Genomic DNA, 21,795 nt, shown 5'->3' on the forward strand with positions numbered 1-21,795 from the left:
AGTTGTTAGAGGCTTGTGAACAGTAGGCATTGTGAACGGCTGTTTCTCAAGGAAATGCCAAAATTTCTGACGGTCAGGTGAACAGCAGTGAGTCCATTCCCGGCACTCTATTGCTCTGCTGACATTATTTTGCTGGAAAAGAAAACTGACTGGTTTCCGGTGGCAACTGTGTAACTGCTGTAGTTTCACGCCACTTCTATGACAGTTTTTGGACCATCATGATCTGGGTGCACGAAAGATATTGCCCACAGAAGGGCCCATTTGAAGCACCGAAGTCATCACGGCCAGTGTTTGAAGAAGCAGCGGAAAGTCAAGCTGACTTGGTTTTGTGATGTTGAGACCTGCAGGGATTTGAATGTTGTGGGAGACCTAGGTATGGAGCGACAATGGTAGCATGATTCTGGAGTCCATGAAAATTGAGTTGGCCCGACTAATTGAGGGCATGATAATGCAGTGATTGCTGTGAATATAAAGGGGAGGGGTTGCTGTGATAGAGGCTTTTGACGTTGACCATGTGATCCACGAGTAACAAGGATGGAAGATCTCATTTATATGTGGCCACATGTATCACTATATTGAAGCACTGAAAAAGGGGGCACCGATAGGAAAGTGCTTCAGCACGAGAAAATGGCGAAAAGGATGTCGCCCACAGCACAAATGGGACGCTTCAGAACATTACCTGATGAAGCGTTAAAACTCTACGTGGTATTTCTTAGACTCAAAGGGCGTGCAGATAAACTGGAAAAATATGAATGGTATGACTGTGGCTTTGGAACATCATCTGTTCAATGCAGATGCCTTTACCCTCATCGGTACTGACGTTGGACAGCTGTGTAGCTTGAAACAAACGTGTGTGATGTTGCACAAACAAATGTCATTGGGTGACTTGGTCAACAGGGCTCCGGTACAAAAGTTGATGGGTGATCCAAGAATACCCTCCACTAATGGGGGAGAGGGATTGGTTGTTCTGTCCACAGTGTGTACAGTGCACATGTGTGCATTGCTAGCTGAAGATCTGGGTTCAGACTACATAGCACATGAGTTCAATGCGGAGTGCCTTCAGGGAATAGCTGGGCCGTTGGAAACAGGAAGCTGTTTGAAAAAAATGTTATGGGTGAGAAATTGCTAATGCTGCTGCTGCCATGCCATTTTATGCTTCCACATATATGCTTGCATGTTTCCTACGACAACCAGACCTTTTCTCATGTAGAAGAAGCCATGTTGTCATTTCGCAAAACAGTTGGCCTCGTCAAATGGCCATCATTTTCCCATTCATCCACAGCTTCTCATTTTTCTAGACAGTGGCAACTCAACAGTAGCCATCTCTTTGGCCTTATCTTGTGCTTGCACATATGCATTGGTGGCAGTTTCATGTCATAAGTGGAGCACAAGTGAAGAACACACAAAACAAATGTTATTGTGTGTTCTTTTCCATACCAGGTTGTTTGTAGCAGCACTGCTGAATTGTTGCCCTGTGGTGAAATAGTGTCCCCCCCATTGTTGAAAGTAAACAAAACTTCATGAGTCTTGGTGATTATGTAGCTTTTCTGAGAGGTGTTCCTCAACGTCATTCTACCACAAGTGCCTTGAAGCTTTCTCCAAAGTCTCCTGGAGCTTCTGGGGCGTGCCTGTGCGCACTCATGTGGTCGGACCAGTTGGGGCCTCATAAAATAGAGCAGCAAGACAGTGCGCTAGCAAAGGATCTTTCACTTCTCAAACCCTTGTCTGCACTTTCAGGTGTTGCAGCACCATAGACCATTCTGCACTTTATTCTAAAACTCACACACTCTGGCAGTCTTCAAGCTTGGGCAAAGGGACTTTGGTACCCAGTCAGCTTTCTTTGTGCTCTTTATTTTCTTTGGCTTTTCACTTGCTCACCATTTTTTCTTCAATGCTGAGGTGCTGTGCTGTTGTTTAGTTCCCATTCCCAAGTCTATACTTGTTCATCGTCGATTCAATTTAGCAGCGTAGCTTTTCTGCAATAGCTGAGGTGCCATTGTAGCAGTCAAATCGTACAATGGGGACATGGTGACTATACGCTTAGAGACATGTTAGGCAAGTGCCAGTTAACAGCCTCATACGGATTGGCATCTGCCTAAATTGTGCCTTCCCCAAAAAATGCAATAACTCCTTGGGTGCAACACGAGCAAATGTTTTGGGAATTTTTCTTTTTAATATTAAGAACACTCAAAGGGCTTGAAAACTCACGGCCCTCTGTCTTTATTGAATTGTAGGTCAGGCAATTACACATGCAAAAAACAAAACATGGTGGCCAATGACATGATCAGTTTCTCTTGTAATTGCATTTGCTGCTGTGTGTTTCTAAAGCTCATTGTGCTGGTACCTCGAAAGCTGCACAAATGGCAACACCAGATTGTATTCATATTGAAAGACTGGGCTCGTGAACACAAACACAAGACAGACATCTTTTAACATGAATACCAACTAACTAGCTCAGGCCTATTATTCTAAGCCACATTGTAGACATCACCTAGAGACGTCTTTACCAGCCTGTTCATTGAACCCTGCAGTATGACATGTATTGCTAGAACTGCCTTGTTGTTTTAAAAAACTTGTTTTAACAGTATAAATTTGGCACTCAGTGTTGCTTGCACTTGTAGAGTGAAAGGAAATGGGGGGGGGAAATTATTCAGTAAAAGCTGGTTTACTCAACTCTCTTTAATTTCGGAAAACAGATAGTTCGGAGTTCTTCTTTGGTCCTGGTCAGCACGTATATTCTAGTTTTGTGCAACTCTCACTAACTCGTTTTTTTTTTTTTGGCCGCAACCCAGTTAATTCGTACGATCTTGAGAGCGCACTGAGCGCACTGTGTCACAAATGTGCGCCGCAAAATAATTTGCAGCATATCCACAAATTGAATGATGACGAGTAAACGAAGCTCTGGGGGATCATTCAGGTAACCAGGAACATTGCCCACTTGAACATGCAAATGAGTGACAACATATGTGTACAGTATGTAGTACGATGTTTTATTGATCGTACTATATGTGGTATTAAGGTGCAGACTTTATTTTTTCTTTATTAATACTGCCTTACGATCAGTGAAATGAAGAATGAAGGGTTTTTGGGTGGGATGTAGGCTAGTTAAAGTTCACAAAGATGAGGTTGTTGTGAAGAAGAGGGGCCTCAGTGGCATTTTTCAGCGCCTCAGGGGCATCACCATCAGCATAAGCTCGTGCTTGCTGCGCTTGGCCGGACGCTGCTGACTGCTTCGCCTTCTGCGTCCTGCTCTGCAAGTAAACCCCGTTACAAGTGGTGGAGGTGCTGGGTTTCGATCACTCTGGAGCTTCGAAATCACATTTTACCATCCATTATGCCTACCGAGGCATAATAGGTCGCTCGTCAGCTCTCTTTGATGTCCTGCGTACCCGATCAACCACGCAGATGGACGTCTACACTCTGTGACTTCATTCAAGACCAGGTCGCACAAGTTCTTCCTCCCACCCGTGAACCGCCGCCAGTCGCCGCACCTCTCACGTACGCCGAGGCCGTTGCTCGACCTCGACAGCCTGCGTTCCAGCCAGCGCCTATGTATTCGCCGCCAACCTATTCACCGCCGCCTATGCCGATACCACCTCGGCCGCAGTTTTCTGTCCTCCAGCCGCAAGTCGGAGTCTACTCCGACCAATGGCGGACCCACGACAACCGTCCGATATGTTTTGCTTGTGGCGGTGTTGGCCACGTGGCACGTTATTGTCGTCGTCGCCAGGCTGCTCAGAACATTCGATGAATGCTCTCTTTCGACCCTGAGTTTTCTTCTACGCCTTAAAGCCCTCCTTCCTCTTCCTTTCCTTCTGATCGTCCACACGGTCCCACACGCCGCTCCCCATCTCCACGTCGACGTTTGCTTTCCCCTATGCGTCGCCGTTGCGGACCCACCGACCAGGAAAACTAACGACCGCAGTTCCCGAGGCACGAACTGCGTCCCCGTCGCCATGCACAAGTCCTCGCCCCTGTCCAGCTAACGTCATTGAAGTGTCAGTCGATCGTATCGTCGTCATGGCGCTTGTCGACACCGGAGCCGCTCTATCCGTCCTTTCCATTGCCGCAAACTCCGCAAAGTTCTGACACCATTATCCGGCCTCTCTCTTAGAACGGCTAACGCACAAAGTGTAACACCTCTCGCAGCCTGCACCACACGAGTCGTCATCGAAGGGGTTGTGTATATCGTCGAATTCGTAGTGCTGCTCTCGTGTTCCCATGACATGATACTCGGCTGGGACTTCCTTGCGAATAATAATGCCGTCAATGACTGCTGTCGCGCTGAACTTGAGCCATCTGCACTTCCTGATGTTGACGCCGTCGAAGCCTCCCTACCGTATTATAAACTGTCTGTTTTCGACGACACCACCGTACCACCGCGCTCTTCTCTGCTGGTGACTGTGTCGTGTGACGCTATTTCCGACGGTGATGTTCTATTTACGCCCTCTGCCCTGTTCATTCAATGCAAATGTTCTCTACTGCCCGTTGCTCTCCTTACTCTCCACCATGGCGTCACGAAGACGCTCGTGTACAATACTCTAGAAGGGCCTTTACCTTTATTCTATGGTGAATGTCTCGGTCACGTGCATCCAATCGACGCCCATCACATTTTTGACGCTCCATCCAGTTTACTTTCTACGGGCCTCAGCGCACTCATTTCTGACTCTGTTGTTGACCAGTCACTCCTTGACGCTTCCCATCGCTCCATCGATGTCGCAACGTCTTCTTCAGAACGAAGCCAGTTGGCGAACTTGCTGCAAAAGTTTCGTACTTCTTTTGACAGCCACGCTTCTGGCCTCAGTCGCACATCGAACATATCTCACAAGATTGACACAGGGAGCCGTACGCCTCTACGGCAGCGCCCCTACCGAGTCTCAGCGTCGGAGCGCCGTGTTATTGACGACCAGGTTGCTGACATGCTCCAGCGGGGTATTTTGCAGCCTTCTAACAGTCCCTGGGCGTCACCGGTCGTTCTTGTTAAGAAGAAGGACGGCTCCATTCGGTTCTGTGTGGGCTATCGACGTTTAAACAAGATCACCCGTAAGGACGTTTACCCGTTACCGCGAATAGACGACGCCCTTGAGTGTTTGCAGGGAGCAGAATACTTCTCTTCACTGGATTTATGGTCTGGATACTGGCAAGTACGTATGGAAGCATCTGACCGACCGAAAACAGCATTTGTCACACCTGATGGATTATACGAATTTACCTTTATGCCTTTCGGCCTTTGTAACGCTCCAGCCACTTTTGAAAGAATGATGGGCACTATTTTACGAGGCCTCAAGTGGAACACATGTTTATGCTATCTCGATGACGTAGTTGTCTTTTCCACCGATTTCGACACCCATTTAAATCGTCTCGAGCACGTCCTCACACGCCTCACCGACGCCGGCCTTCAGCTCAACCTCAAGAAGTGTCAATTTGGTGCCCGGCAGCTCACCATTCTTGGCCACGTAGTATCGCGGGACGGCATACTTCCCGACCCCGCCAAGCTTCGAGCAGTCGCCGATTTTTTGAAGCCAAAGAACTTAAAGGAACTTAGAAGTTTTGTCGGCTTGTCGTCATACTTCCGACGCTTTATTAGAAACTTTGCTTCCGTATGTGCGCCCCTTACGGACCTTCTTAGCGGCGACAAGGACCTTTCCACCTGGTCACCAGCATGCGACGATGCGTTCACCAAATTACGCTGCCTGCTAACTTCACCACCCATCCTCCACCACTACAATCCTGCCGCTCTCACGGAGGTTCATACTGATGCCAGCGGTGTTGGACTTGGCGCTGTGCTCGCGCAACGAAAGGCAGGGTTTGATGAATATGTCGTCAGCTTTGCAAGCCGGACTTTCACGAAAGCCGAGGCTAACTACTCCGTGACCGAGAAAGAGTGTTTAGCTATTATTTAGGCCCTTGGAAATTTTCGCCCCTACCTGTATGGTCTAGTATTCAACATCGTCACTGACCACCACGCCCTTTGTTGGCTATCCACACTTAAAGACCCTTCTAGACAACTTGCTCACTGGGCGCTCAAACTTCAGGCATACGACATCCGCGTTATTTACAGATCCAGTTGTAAGCACACGGACGCTGACGCCCTTTCTCGATCACCCATATCGGATGAAGGTGTCTGCCTCTCTCCCATCGAGCCTGCACTTGCGTCATCCGCTTGCGCAACATGACCGTGGAACAACGAAAGGATCCCTGGATCAGTGGCCTCATAAGCATTCTTTCTGATCCTCTCACTCCTTCGCCGTCTCGCGCTCTCCGCCGCCAGGCTAGCAACTTTTGCCTAAGGGATGATCTTCTTTATCGACGCAACTACCTTTCTGGCGGTCGCAAGTGTCTCCTTGTGATGCCCCGCCATCTTTGAGCTGCTATCTGCGAAGCTTTTCACGCAGACCCACAGTGCGCCCATGCAGGCCTTTTCAAGACATACACTAGGCTTCGACTAAGATTTTATTGGCGTGGCATGTATAACTACGTGCGGAAATTCATTCGCTCGTGTGCTCAGTGCCAATGACAAAAATTACCTCCCGGGCAAGTCTACCCGTCACAACCTCTTCCTTGTCCTAGTCGACCTTTTGATCGCGTCGGCATTGACATTTACGGACCACCACCATCAACTCTAGCTGGTAATCGCTGGATTATTGTTGCGATAGACCATCTGACACGCTATGCCGAAACAGCCGCGCTGCCGACTGCCACAGCCCGTGACGTTGGAACGTTTCTGTTGCAACGTTTCATTCTGCGTCATGGTGCCCCTCGCGAGCTCTTAAGTGACAGAGGCTGTGCCTTCCTTTCTGACACCTCAAAGGCATTACTCAACGAATGCCGAATCGTGCACCGCACAAGTACAGCGTACCATCCTCAAACGAATGGCATGACGGAGCGCTTCAACCGTACTCTTGGCAATATGCTGTCGATGTACGTCACCTCTGATCATTCAAATTGGGACCAAGTTCTTCCGTTCGTCACCTACGCGTACAATACTGCCGTACAAGCTACTACTGGGTTTTCGCCATACTTTCTTCTGTACGAACGAGAACCTTCAAATACAGTAGACACTATTCTCCCATATAAACCTTATGAGTCCGAAAGTACAACTCCGTCCGAAGCTGCTCGACATGCTGAAGAATGCCACCAGCTTGCCCGCTCTTTTTCTACCGAAGACCAATGGCAGCAGCGATCCCACCTGGCTGGGGACCGTTCGGCTCCAAACTTTCCAGCTGGTTCTTTGGTATGGCTTCGGGCACCTGCTACTGCACCTGGCCGCTCCGCAAAACTTCTTCCTAAATACATCGGGCCATACCGCGTTGTAGAGCAAACGTCACTCGTCAACTATATCGTGGAGCCCATCATCCCATCCACAGACCTACGCTACCCCGGCCGTGACACTGTCCACGTCTCTCGCCTCAAGCCATATTATGACCCATTAGTCGTTCCTTCTCCCTAATCCGCCAGGATGGCGCCTTTTTCTGCGGAGGGCGATTGTAGTGAAGAAAAGGGGCCTCAGCAGCATTTCTCAGCGCATCAGGGGCATCGCCATCAGCATAAGCTCGTGCTTGCTGCGCTTGGCCGGACGCTGCTGACTGCTTCGCCTTCTGCGTTCTGCTCTGCAAATAAACCCTGTTACAAGGTCTATACACGTCTTTATGGTTGTTGTTGGTTGTTTATTGTCATACGAAATGCATCTCACAGCATATTGTGATGTCATGCTGCACAAGCCAGTTTTCATTCATGATATCTACATTATAGTCAACAGCCTTGATCAGCTTTCCGATCTTCTTGTGCTGCTGCAGCTTCATCGGCGACAGCGCGTTCAGGTTCATTTCTATCCGTGGCAAAAAGAGAATGTGTTTTCTGGAACGCGCTGATTTTGCATCTTCAACCACAGCACAAAGTACACAAATAATTCCTCACAGATGTGTAGCAGGTACTTCACTTATCAGAATGATGAAAGGCATAGCGGCAAAAATGGGTGCTTCACCGTCATCTTCATTCCCATGATGTATAGTGGGTACCTTACATGTGCTGTGCCATGATGGCAGAAAGAGAATATGGGGTCTGGAACGCGCTTGTTCTTCATCTTCATCAGCTTCATCGTCATCCGCGGCTATGGTGCACCATGCCAACACCGCCAACGAACAAGCCTGGACCTTAGGAAGCTTTGCCCCTGAAAGCAAAAACGAAATTTACTTTCAACTGCAACGAAGCGGCGCAGTCCGCATTGCTATTGCATCACTGCTAACAGTACAGTAACAGCAGGAAAGCCATAATGCTTCATGCCTATTTTCATTTACCACTGCCCGTGAGAACTTTTTGGCCGCGGGCGTTCAAAAAGGCGTGTTTCTCATCTGCAATCACATTCTTGGTAGCCAAGCCTTCAGAAGCTGTGGAAAAATTTTTTGCGTTTACCAGCGAAAAAAAAATGTATTGTCATGTGCTCATAGTGGCGGTGCTGGTACGTAATAAGGTAGATGTGGAGAGCACGTTCGGCTTATTGAAGACATCGGGTCTTGCTTCTCTAATGTCGCAGGATGCTTGTAATTTTGGCTTTTATGCTGCTCTTACTCACAATAAGCACAGCATTGACGTATTCACCAAGAAAATTGATGCGTGTTCATGTTAATAAATAGTTCATTGTTTTCCTAATACTTTCAATAATTTGTAATTCTGTTAAATTGACATTTTGTGGTCTCGTGAGATCCAAATTAAGTAGCATTTACTGTATATGTCCTACTTTACATAAACACAGCAATGAAAAAATTTAGAAAGAAGTGTTCATCTTATATACACTTGAAAATGCGGTATATCACTTCATAAGAATGGAAGCTTAAGTGAGTTGGTATGCATTCATCTTAGTTGATACACCGTACACTACACAGCAACCTATAAACGAAACGCAGGACAGCACCTGTTTGTGTTTTTTTTTTCCTTCGTCGTCGCCTTGTGTGTGGTCTACCAACCAAAGGGAAGGTGTATAGGGTATCACTTGGTGATGAGTGTCCCTGTATTGTGTAATAGTAACTTAAGGTTCTGTCAGAAAGTTCTGTGGCTATGTCAGGGCTGTGTCTTCTTCTCTATTCCTTCTTCATTTTTAACGTATGTGGGGCTGTTCAACAAAAATAAATATATTACGAACTATGAGTCTATATCACTTGCAACACTGTACACGCGAGATGCGATTTCTTTTACTTCTTTTTTTTTTTAGGCTGAGGATTTCATTGAGATTGCATTGCAATGTTGTCAAGAACAAATTCTTGACAACATGGAAAACCGAATGCTAACCCTTGGTTTATTTCTTGATTTTATTAAAGATTTAGATTCCATGCAATACATTGTTATTTTCGAATTTCTTGATTTTGTTAAAGATTTAGATTCCATGCAACACATTGTTATTTTTGAAAAACTGCCTCACTATGGTATTTGTGGCATTGCTTTTTCTCAATAAAAAACTATTTAATGGCAAGAACGCAGTACACTAGGATCAATGGCTCTCTTAAATTCAGACCGTTTAATATGACGTGCCCCAAGACTCCATTTCACACCTGTTCTCTTTTTGTTGCATATAAATGATAAAGTACAGGTACATGGTTACTCTAACATTATACTATATGCCGATGTCTCTAACATGTTCTTCTTGGGATGGGAATTGCACAACATTTTTGAACAAGCCAACACCTGGCTGCAAAGATTAGATATGTGGCTTAATACAAATAAACTTCAATTAAACGTAAGTAAAACAAAATACTTGCTCTTTAGTTCAAAAGGAACGAACACGGCTTGTCATCCTCAGCTGCAGTTTTAAAAAGTAAATACTGAACAGTCAAGCATGGCGAAATTTCTGGGAGTTATATTTCATGAGAACATGTCCGAGCCACCACATATAGACTATCTCAAAAGTAGTATTGCCCGCGCTGTAGGTGCTTTAAATAGGCTGTGGTACTACCAACACGCATGAAGTACCATATGTGTAACGCACTTATACATTCCCGTTTAGCATACTGTCTTCTAGTTTGGTCGACTACAACACAGTGTAATTTAGAATCACTTCAAACGCTTCAAAACCGTGTGCTACATGCTATAGAAAACATAGGACGTATGATAAGCACCCAAACATATTATCCCAAAAATAAAATATGAATGGTGCCCAAACTCCAATCATATAAACTATTTCTTAAAATCACACGGCAATTTAAGTCTGACAAACAATCCTTCCAGAGTAAATACAGTATGAAATCGACAGGCTATATTCAGAAATATTTTTGTGTCTACACCACATAGTAAAACAAATTACAGGGAACAAAAACTTGCTGTTCAAATACCTAACTCCCTCAATGACTATATCTTTACCATAGATCTCCTCAAATCCAGAATTAGGAAGAAGCATATCAAAAAAACAAGAAAAGAAATATTATTTTCAAAGGCGTAAATCAAATAAAAGAATAATATGGTTCTGTATCAATGTTATGTATTGTTACAATTTTTTTTTCTCTTCTAGTTCCTAGTTTGTTTTTTTTTTTTGGATTGATTCTATGCAATTTTTTTTTCTGCTCGAGAGATGTGTGTGCATATTTTGTGTTAAAATTGTGCTCATGTATTTTTTTTTTCTTTTTTACTGCTATATGACTGTGTAACATTGATCTGAGGTGTAGTATTTGATTTTCATGCTCTTTTTTTATATCTGTAAATGTCTGTTGCTTGATTTTAAGCTAGATTAGTGTATAAATAACTGGGGACTCTTCTTCAAATGCAGGGACCAATACGAGCTCATCGAGAACTACGAGGCAGGCCACATTGTCCGTACAAAAATGACCGGCACGAGCGAAGGAGGCATCTGTGCGGGTTTCGCCTCCCTGGACAGTGTCTTTCTAGTCTGAATGAGGCACATTGCTTACTATGTTGCCACAATTAGATGTTTTACGGGCGTTTATGTATCCTATATTTATGTGATAATCAATCCACTGTATTTTTGTAGAGATAAAATATATTTGTACCTATGAGAAAATTGCTATTTGATTTATGAGTATTCATGGGAAGTAAACGCAATTGCCTATTTGTTTTTATTCATTTTCACATGCTTGAATATCTACTTTTTGCATATAAAAGTAACACATAATGGTAGTGTATTATTTACTCAAATATTTATATTAGTAGTTTGAGATCAATTTAAGTACGTACCTAAAAATGATTTAAATGCGACAAAAAATATGGAACACCCAAAAGGACACACAGACAATGTGCTTTACGCTTTTGGGTGTTTCTGTCTCTTTTTTTGCTCTGTTTAAATAATTTTGTAGGTATGAACCAACTTTCCCAAGCATCCGTTTTTTAGCTAAGTATACAAATCAAGTTAGGGGTGGAAGTGCTGCACCAGTCTGCTTCTGCTGTGCCGTCCTGCTCCCAGATGGTGCATTCATGTACTCACACTTCTGAAAGGGTGCCACAAGGTAAGACAAATGCACAGGAAAAAGGGGAACACGAAGCAGAAGTGCCGACTCTAAAATTAGGTTTTATATATTCACTTGTGCAAAACTTAAATATATATCTACGCGTGGCTTCAGACAGATAACAAACCCATACATAAACGTATGACAACCAATGTGAGCAACCAATAAAAATACACAAAAGTAACAATACTAAAGTTTAAGAATATGAATCGGGTGTACGTAGTAGTGGCCTATCACATATGGCTGCGCATCGTTTCAGTGAAACCAGCATAGTGGAACAGCATCATAACCAGACAACTCGAGAGATTCCCGAGGCTTGCCACATACAAGAAATTCACAGCATATCCACAGAGTGAATGATGATAAGTGGGGCAAAGTGTCCATCTGTCTGTCAGCTCCTATCATACTAATGCACGCATCGGTTGTACAGACGGACGCTTTGCCCCACTCATCATTCACTCTGTAGATCTGCTGTAACTTTCTTATTATAACAGCGCCATCTATCCTCTTTGATTGTCAACTATACGAAAACCACTAGCACCATCTATTGATAATATTTTCAAGCACATATACACACAATGCCATCAAGTGAGCAATTCATAAACTAGAGATGGCAACATACTACAGACAAACAGAGGAGGGAACGACCCACACCCTAAGGAGCTTCGCCTGTCAAAAAAAATTGTGCATCAGCTTCTTGTATCTAGCCTTGTAAAATACAGACATCTTATACTTGAATTGATAAAGATATTGTTATATGTTGTGCATTTTTATTGGTTGCTCACACTGGTAGATAAGTATATGTATGGGTTTGTTATCTGTGTGAAGCAATGCGTGTGTTCATATGTTATGCGCATGTGAATAAAAGTTCAAAGTCAGCGCTTGTGTTTCACATTCCCCTTTTTTGTGTGCATTTGTCTTACCTTGTGGTGCCGTTTCACTGTATGAGTTCATATAAACTTGTCCAGTTGTCAGTATTAAGCATTCATGTATCACTGTCATATGCGACATGGCGTGCCCGAGCGAGCTGCTGTCATCATTATGTCGGTGACGTTGGAGGTACGGCATGAAACAAGCAAGCGATGAATGCAATAGCGACAAACTCGAATGCTGTGCGAAGTAGGCAGCTAATTCATTTGCATCCTTTGCATGAAGGCGCTGGTGTGAAGGAGGGACTAGAGTTACTGTATATGCTCGTAGCATATATAGTAGCCCTAGAAGCGGCCTGGTTTCTGTGAATCCCACTTGACCTACATTGCCAAAGCCGCAGCCACATGTATCAGTGACAGTCGGTACAAACACTGTGGACACACCTAACATGGTTTGGCCTGCGTTGCCAAAGTCGCATGCAGCGACATGCAGATTCACAGCGCACTGACAAATTTCTAGAAGATAAATCAATCCTGATAGTTCTTCAATTACTGTTAGACACATATCAAGTACGGGTTCGTCAGCATGCTGAAGCCACCACACACTGAACCGTACAACAGGTACTGGATGTTCCACATCCAGCTAGGGCTTGCAAGCCTTCAGTAGGTACCATGACCCGACAATCCACAGTGGAATGTAATATGCATTAAGTCCTGGGTCCACTACCTCTCTCTTTTTATCCCTAAATCCCTTTCCCCTAATGTAGGATAGCAAACCGGATGCTCGCCTGGTTAACCCTCTTGCCTTTCCTTCCTCCACACCCCCTCCCCCCTCCTAGAAGCAGCCACTTCAGGGAGCGAAGCGGTTTTGGTGCTGTTTGTCGCCTCAACCTCAAGTAATTGCGAGTTGTTTACTATAGTTCACTCAAACAGCGCGCGCGTCCGCACTAGTGACCGCGCCCTATTATCAAAGTTTGCCGTTGCTGCGCGATCAATACAGTCTCCCCTGCCTTCTTTGATACTCTTTCGCTGATGAAAGACAGGTGGGACGTCTCCTCTCTGCTTGTGAAACCATCAATAGCAGGACTCGCACGCGGGGTGATGTTCTCGCTAGCGTTTGTGCAACAATGGAGATGGCCGCTCATCTCATTCCTGCTTCAGCCTCATTCGTCCCCAGTGCTTCCATGGTTTTCCCCGCGCGTAGAACTTACGATGCGTGGGGCAGTGTTTGCGACTTGGACTTAATATTAAAGATGACAGCGACCGCAAAAAAACCCTGCGAGACTGCCCATATCATTGATGTACTGATAAACGGGGAAATTTCAGTTCTGTACAGTCATCTGATTTGTATATATCAGCAGTTGTGCTTTATCAATGTTAACATTTTTAGATATCTCTGAATTGTATTCAGCTGTATGTGAGCAACACATCGGATAGTTTATGTCTATTATCCTCTTGGTTATCATTGGCTGTGGTGCTTTAATGACGAAGCATGAGCCTTTAAAGTCATTTTATAATCTCATTGGGTTTAGAATGAATCTACCTTTAAAATGCGAAGCTTTTCTTAACGAACTTCCGCGACTTTGAGCTTATCTATCTATCTGTCTGTCTTTCTGTCTATCTGTCTATCTATCTATCTATCTATCTATCTATCTATCTATCTATCTATCTATCTATCTAGCCGCCTACGACTTTTAGCTCTCCTGGCTGCTTTGATAATGGTATCGATACCATACTTGGTATGGCATTACATAACGGTATGTAGAATATATTTGACTAGTCATAAGATGAAAATCATGACATGGATGTCATGAATGTCATGATTTACATTTAATGGTCCTGCAGCTTTTGCGGTGGTTTCGTTCACATGGCATGTTGCAAATCTAGAAGGGTATACATGATTCCATGAACACAAGCGACAGACCCTCACATGAAAATCGTGACATGCGTGTCATGTAAACACATGACTACATGCCAAGCTAATGATGCACTCCCAGCTGTTTCGCTAGCGTCACATATACCAAATTGGGTATTTCGGTACGTGAATAGATGGCAAAGGTAGGCGACTGGTACAAACTTGATAATCATGAGATGCGTGTCATGTGACAACATGACTACATGCTGTACTAATAATGCGCTGGCGGCCATTTCGCTAGCTGCACATGTACCCAACTCGGTGTTACGCGACATGAACGGACGCGCACGACATAGGTACATGACACATTCAAACATGATAATCACGACATGCGTGTCATATAACAACATGACTACATGCCACACTCACGATGCGCTTGCGGCCGTATCGCTAGCCTCACATAAGCCAAATCTGGTATTAGGTGATGTCAATGGATGATGAAGGTATGCGACTGCTGCAAACATGATAATCATGAGATGCGTGTCATGTGAAGACTTGACTACATGCCACAGTCTAGGCGCCAATACATTCAGACGTGACGCGGTGAGCGTGCTCGCCGGCGTTCATTTCGTTGCGTCACGCCCGTGTTGCCACGCCATGTGCCGGTCCTTCCTTATACTCGCAGGCGCGCGCTGCGTTGCTTTGATGCATGCGCATTTCAGCGCGTCCGGCGTCCCTCCGTCACGAAAAGAGGGAGACGTAGTGTTGTCGATGTGACGCGCTGGCACGAAACACAGCATATCGCATTTCGCGCCGATTGCTGTCTGGACGCGCCGACGGACACTGGTCGCGCCTGGCGTCAGGCTATAGAGTGCTCGCGTTTTGCCAACGTAGCGTCGCTGTGCCCAGCGTGCGCGCGCGTCAAAGCTACATGGGAGTATATTGGGCCCTTCATGATACGTTCGCGGCTGTTTTGCTAGCGCCAGATATACCAAATTTGGTGTTACGGACGTCAATGAATGACGAAATATATGGCTGGTGGAAACATGATAATCCTGACACGCGGGTCATGTAAGAACATGACAACATGCCGCGGTGGCCTAGTGGCTAAGGTACTCGGCTGCTGACCCGCAGGTCGCGGGATCGAATCTCTGCTGCGACGGCTGCATTTCCGATGGAGGCGGAAATGTTGTAGGCCCGTGTACTCAGATTTGGGTGCGCGTTAAAGAACCCCAGGTGGTCAAAATTTCCGGCGCCCTCTACTATGGCGTCTCTCGTAATCATATGCTGGTTTTGAGACGTTAAACGCCACATATCAATCAATACCACGCTCATAGCGTGCTAGCGGGCGTTTCGCTAGCTCCACTAATACTAAATTTGGTATCACGTGACGTGAATAGATGACGAAGGTAAAGGACACATCCAAACATTATAATCATGACATGGAAGTCATGTACGGCATCATTTACCTCCACCTCTTAACGTTGAGCTGATTTTAAAGTGAGATATCAACTATCTCATCCGTGCTTCGCGATTCCCACTGATCGTGGGATCTGCCAATTTTTTATTAGCTCATCTTTATTTTTTGTTAGCTCATCTTTAGCCTTTAGTTGTTGGCCATGTCAGCTGTGGTGTTTCGCAACCATGAACGTTTTTTTTTTTTTTCATTCGTGTGAGGTTTAGTCAAGTGCAGCTATTTAAGCATCGCTTCGCCTGTTTTTTCGAAGTGATATCGCTCTGTCAGCTGTGATGTGTAAAGGATAGAAATGCATGCACCTGTGCACACACATAATAAATATGTATATATAGAGAGAGCATTGTACAACAAACTGCGAACAGTTGATAGGGGTAAAGAATATACGTATTGTTGCGACTCCGGGTCCCGCGGGTCTCAGTTTGGTAGCGGGCCCCCGTCCTAGGACCCATCGTCGAACAAGTCAGATGAGGCGCTCGTGAAAAAGACAATTTATTTACATGGTTAGTAACTGAAAATTCGAAAAGAGGTGATCAAGTGATCAAGTATAAGTCAAGAACTGTACATGAGAACTGTTGAACTGGGGAGCTTGAAATACACGAAAGTCTTCGGCCTATATAGCGCCTCGGTGCCAACCCTGGGCACATTGTCTGCGGCTTCCGCCAATAGGGCGCTCCATGGTCCAGGTGCTCCACCCACGAAGGAGAGGAAAGACACCACACAATGCATGTGGAGAGGGTACAGTCCGCGCGATGCCCAAATATGGTCACCAAAGCACTGCACCGACATTTTCGCACATGTCACCAAGTTTCGCGAACGTCCGATGATTTTGGTTTCCAAGATTCTTCTGGCAGCTGGGTGAGGTTCAAAAAACCGGCTGCCAGTACACGTGTCAAACTTGCCTGACTGTTTGGGTAGCACAATGTAGTGGTGGGCCAGCATATCTTCAAAATATGCCACCCTATTCAGCCGATCCTATGAAGAAAGGGGGGGATGCAGGAGTAGTCAACTAATCCCTCCGTTGATTATTTTTCACGTTCTGGGCTGGGACAAGGAAACGAGAAAGAAGAAGAGCGCGAGCGAGGGGACGCGGGGACGCTCAAGTGACAGCAGAGCGCTTCCGAACGCAGTTAAATAAACAAGTATTTTTGCCTTATACCTTAAAGACGGAGTTGAGTCTGGTCGCAGTGTCTGGAACGCCATCGTCTTAATACCTCGTCGACGAGGCGGGCTCCGGCAAGGGCTGCATCAGATAGTGCATTATTCTTTCCTTCACCCTCACATTTCATTCCTGGTTGTTTGCTAGAAGCTGTGGCTTAGCTGCACATATACCGGGGCTCCGCTTCTCCTCACAAGATGCAGCCACAACCACTTTAGCTTTCTGCCTGAACTGCAAGTACCATGCTGGTTCCGAGATTTTCAGATCCTCGGTGGCCTCGAAAATAGCCCAGCTGCCTCCTTGTCTGCCTCGAAAGCTTTGCTCGCAGCAAACAGAACGGCCTTTCTTGAGTCGAGCTCACAATGACCTCTCTTGGCTCGTGCGTTTTCTTTGCGCGAACCAGTCCCGAACCCCTCGTTCAGGTTTTGCCGAGAGGAAATCAACCCGTTTTGACGACACACCCTTGCTTGGAATGCGTCGAAATATTTTCGTGCCGTTCACAAAGGCCGAAAAACGTCAATAATGATGACGGTCGAACAGTATATACATCAAAGCACACTATCGTGCTGACATAGTATTCATAGTGAACGTTGCCGCTGATCTTCGTTTTCTTCTCTGTGTCCGCTCACGCTCTTGAGAATTCAACATTCAGTAAAGACGCACATTGTACAGCTCTTTGTATGACAGAGTTGGCTAGTTTCACATAACAGGCTCTGATGTCTCGATCCCGTTCTCGGTGTCGCTCTCTATGATTCTTCTAGTCTTACAACGTTGTCGCGGTGTTTTATCTTCATGTATACTAGCACTAAGTCACCGTATTTAAGACTCAGAATGTTGAGTTGGAACACTGGCATGGTGCGCATAACGGAGTCTTAGAAGGTACCCCTTTCTCCATCTTTTCCGAAAACGCTCAATTAGCTGTGTGCTATGAATCAATCTTGAAAATTTGGCCTTTCAGCTTTAAAGCTCAATTTCTTGTTTGTGGTAAAAAATGACAGTGTTTCTAAAAAATGGAAGTATTTTCCTGCAGGTACAAAGTTGGCACAGTGTTTCTACAAGTAAGATTTTCAGAACGTGGCTCTGTTTCACCATCTGGTGTATTCAGCGTGTTCGTTGGTGCATAAAAGAGTATTTCACACTCGTCGTTTGGCTTATAGATGGCGCTGACTGACACTCCTACTTCTAAATTCACATATAAACCCAAAAAAGTGGATGTAGGGAAGGCCACTGGGATAGCTCAGTGGTTAGAGCACCGAACGCGTTATTCGGAGGGCGTAGGTTCGATTCCTGCTCACGGCTAGTTATTTTTCCATCCACGTCTCTTTCTTCTTATTTACATTCCATTGGTTCTAATAACTTCTCCTGTACATTCCTTGGCATTACTGTCCGTTAGATCTCATATATATATATATATATATATATATATATATATATATATATATATATATATATTATAAAGGAGATTTATTAAGCAGAAAGGTTGGTGCTTGGAAGGCGATGCACCAGCCGCAATTTCCGAGCTCGAGCCGCTGCTGCACACACGATGCTGCTGCCGCTGCTGCACACTCGATGCTGCTGCCTCTGCGCCGGAGTACTTCCTCTTCTTTACAATGGCCCCACGGAGAAAAAAAGGAGCCATCCTGGCGACTTAGTCCTGTGCAGGCGGCGTTGAACCGTGGTATTGCTTGAGCCTCTGTACGTGTACAACTTCGCGGTTGCGACGTCGCAAGTCCGATGGTGGAGTAAGAGGCTCAGTGAGGTAGTTTACTGGCGAAGTTTGTTCGACAATACGATATGGCCCATCGTACTTTGGCAGAAGTTTGGAAGAGAGCCCAGGTGTGCGATGCGGCACTGACAGCCATACAAGAGAACCCGGAAGAAAAACGGGAGTTGAGGTCTGGGAATCACGAATTGCCTTTTGCCTGTTTTGGTCATCGCAGGTAAAGCGACGAGCTAACTGGCGGCATTCTTCTGCGTGTCTGGCGGCGTCCAAGATCGGTAGGCACTCGGACGCGTCTGGTCGATAGGGCAAAATGGTGTCAATGGTGTGGGAGGGGTGACGGCCGTAGAGGAGGTAAAAAGGGGAGAAGCCTGTTGTCGCTTGCGTTGCCGTATTGTAGGCGTATGTAATGAATGGGAGAACTAAGTCCCAGTTAGAGTGGTCAGGCGTCACATACATAGATAGCATGTCACCGAGAGTACGATTAAAGCGCTCGGTAGCCCCATTGGTTTGTGGGTGGTAAGCGGTACATGTGCGATGTACAATAGCACACTCAGCGAGCAATTTTTCAATGACCTCGGACAAGAAGGCGCGGCCGCGGTCACTGAGGAGTTCTTGAGGGCCTCCATGACGCAACACAAAATGACGTAGTAGGAAAGTGGCAACCTCTTGTGCTGTAGCCGTTTTAAGAGCAGCGGTCTCAGCATAGCGCGTTAGGTGGTCGATAGCAACTATTATCCACCTGTTGCCAGTCGGAGTCAATGGAAGTGGCCCATAAATATCTATTCCAACCCGTTCGAAGGGTCGGGAAGGGCATGGTAAAGGCTGCAGTTCACCGGCGGAGGCGTGTGGTGGAGATTTTCGGCGCTGACATTCGGCACAAGAGCGGACGAAGTTGCGGACGAAGGTATACATGCCACGCCAGTAGTAGCGATGTCGAAACCTTTCGTAGGTCTTGAAGACTCCTGCGTGGCCACATTGTGGGTCAGCGTGAAAAGAGGAACAAATCTGCAACCTCAGGGTTCGTGGAACGACGAGCAGCCACTTGCGTCCCTCTGGTGCGTAGTTACGTCGATAGAGAAGCGTGTCACGTATCGAGAAGTGTGGAACTTGGCGCCGAAGCGTTCGCGTCTTTGGGAGTTCAGAAGTGTCGGAGAGATGATTGAGGAGAGACGCAGTCCACGGGTCATTGCGTTGTTCGATAGCAATGGTGTCAAAGTCAAGCGATGACAATGTGGAATCGCAAGCGGAGTCAGCTGTGGCATTCTGGGACAGGGGGGAACGGGAAAGGGCGTCGGCGTCAGCATGCTTCCGTCCTGACCGATAAACCACGCGTATGTCGTAATCTTGAATTTTCAACGCCCAGCGAGCGAGGCGGCCAGATGGGTCTTTTAACGTCGAAAGCCAGCACAGCGCGTGGTGGTTGGTCACGACGTCAAAAGAACGACCATATAGATATGGGCGAAACTTTCCAAGGGCCCACACAATGGCCAAGCACTCCTTTCCTGTGACGCTGTAGTTGCTCTCAGCCTTGGTAAGTGTGCGACTAGCGCATGCCACGACGTATTCCTGATGTTCCGGTTTACGCTGTGCGAGCACAGCACCCAGGCCTACACCACTGGCGTCGGTGTGGATTTCAGTTGGCGCTTCAGGATCGAAATGGCGTAGAATTGGTGGCGTCGTAAGAAGCCGTCGCAGGGTGTTGAAAGCCTCGTCGCAGGCAGGGGACCACGATAAGAGGTCTTTACAGCTGCTGAGAAGTTGCGTGAGAGGTGATATAATAGACGCGAAGTTTCGGACGAATCGCCGGAAATACGAACACAAGCCGATGAAACTTCGAAGTTCTTTGATGGTGGCAGGTTTAGGAAACGCCGTAACAGCTCGCAATTTCTCGGGATCCGGGAGGATGCCTTCCTTGGAAACAACGTGGCCCAAAATGTTCAGTTGACGCATGGCAAATCGACATTTTTTGAGATTTAATTGCAAACCGGCGTTAGTTAAGCAAGTAAGGACGTGCTGAAGGCGACGTAAGTGTGTGTCAAAGTTAGGGGCGAAGACCACGATATCATCGAGGTAACACAAGCATATCTTCCATTTTAGTCCACGCAGGATGTTGTCCATCATTCGTTCGAACGTTGCAGGTGCATTGCAAAGTCCGAAGGGCATGACGGTGAATTCATATAAGCCGTCTGGCGTGACAAAAGCGGTTTTGGGGCGATCGGCCTCCGCCATAGGCACCTGCCAGTAGCCTGACCGCAAGTCTAACGAGGAAAAGAACTCGGCACCCTGCAAACTGTCCAAAGCATCGTCAATGCGCGGTAGTGGATAGACATCCTTCAGCGTGATCTTGTTCAATCGCTGGAAATCGACACAGAAACGAATAGAACCGTCTTTCTTTTTGACGAGAACCACCGGAGACGCCCATGGGCTCTGTGAAGGTCGAATGACGCCTCTGCGAAGCATGTCGTCTACTTGGTCAGCAATGACGCGGCGTTCTGTAGCGGACACGCGATATGGTCGTTGTCGCAGCGGTGAGTGGGACCCAGTGTCGATGTGGTGTTCTACTGCTAAGGCACGGCCGAGAGATGTTTGTTCAACGTCGAAAGAGTGGCGGTAGCTCTCAAGAATGGTGAGGAGTTGTGAACGCTGCGAAGATGTCAAATCTGCAGCGATGAATGGTTGAAATATGTTTGCCGACGTTGAGTCAGGCGCTGAGACGACAGCCAGTTCACAGACGGAGGTAGAAGGCACCTCATCGGGGACGGATATAATTCTGGAAGAACTGATTGTCTCGACGTGGCCAAGGCACTCGCGACAAAGTAGAGATAAAGACGACGACTCATGATTATAAATTGGCATTGTGGTTGACCCTTGTACAAGATCGAGAGCAGCAAAAGGCAGGGAGAGAGCTCTTCGGGCGACGAATATTGGAGATGGTGTGAATAAGACCGTGCCGTCGGATATGGCGCTGCATGAAACTGGCACGAACGCAAAAGAGCATGGAGGGATGTAGGTGTCATCGCTAACGACAAGTTTAGCGGCAAACTGGGTGTCGACGGACGCTTGGTCATCCAGTGAGCAAAATTCGACCTCAGCCCTAGCACAGTCGATTACGGCGTTATGACGCGACAAGAAGTCCCATCCCAAAATAGTATTATGGGAGCATGATGAAAGAACAACGAACTCTATCGTATACAGAACGTCCTGAATTGTCACGCGGGCTGTACATACTGCGGTCGGTTGAACAGGTTGAGCACTGGCTGTGCGAAGC

The 21,795-nt window shown here is 46.4% G+C and overlaps 1 protein-coding gene across 5 annotated transcripts in view; it reads left to right on the forward strand.

Moving 5' to 3' along the window:
* LOC119178623 (glutathione synthetase) overlaps positions 1 to 11,067 on the forward strand; it is a 141,311-nt gene extending 130,244 nt beyond the window's left edge. For all 5 annotated transcript variants that reach the window (XR_012888752.1, XM_075883272.1, XM_037429842.2 and 2 more), the window contains one exon: positions 10,754 to 11,067. Coding sequence is in view for 4 of the 5 variants with exons in the window: in XM_075883272.1 (XP_075739387.1) it covers positions 10,754 to 10,877 (124 nt within the window). In the remaining variant the exon portion in view is untranslated. The remainder of the gene's footprint in view (positions 1 to 10,753) is intronic.
* Positions 11,068 to 21,795: the final 10,728 nt, after the last annotated feature.

The sequence above is a fragment of the Rhipicephalus microplus genome, chromosome 1, assembly GCF_043290135.1.
Source record: "Rhipicephalus microplus isolate Deutch F79 chromosome 1, USDA_Rmic, whole genome shotgun sequence".
Taxonomy (NCBI): Eukaryota; Metazoa; Arthropoda; class Arachnida; order Ixodida; family Ixodidae; genus Rhipicephalus; species Rhipicephalus microplus.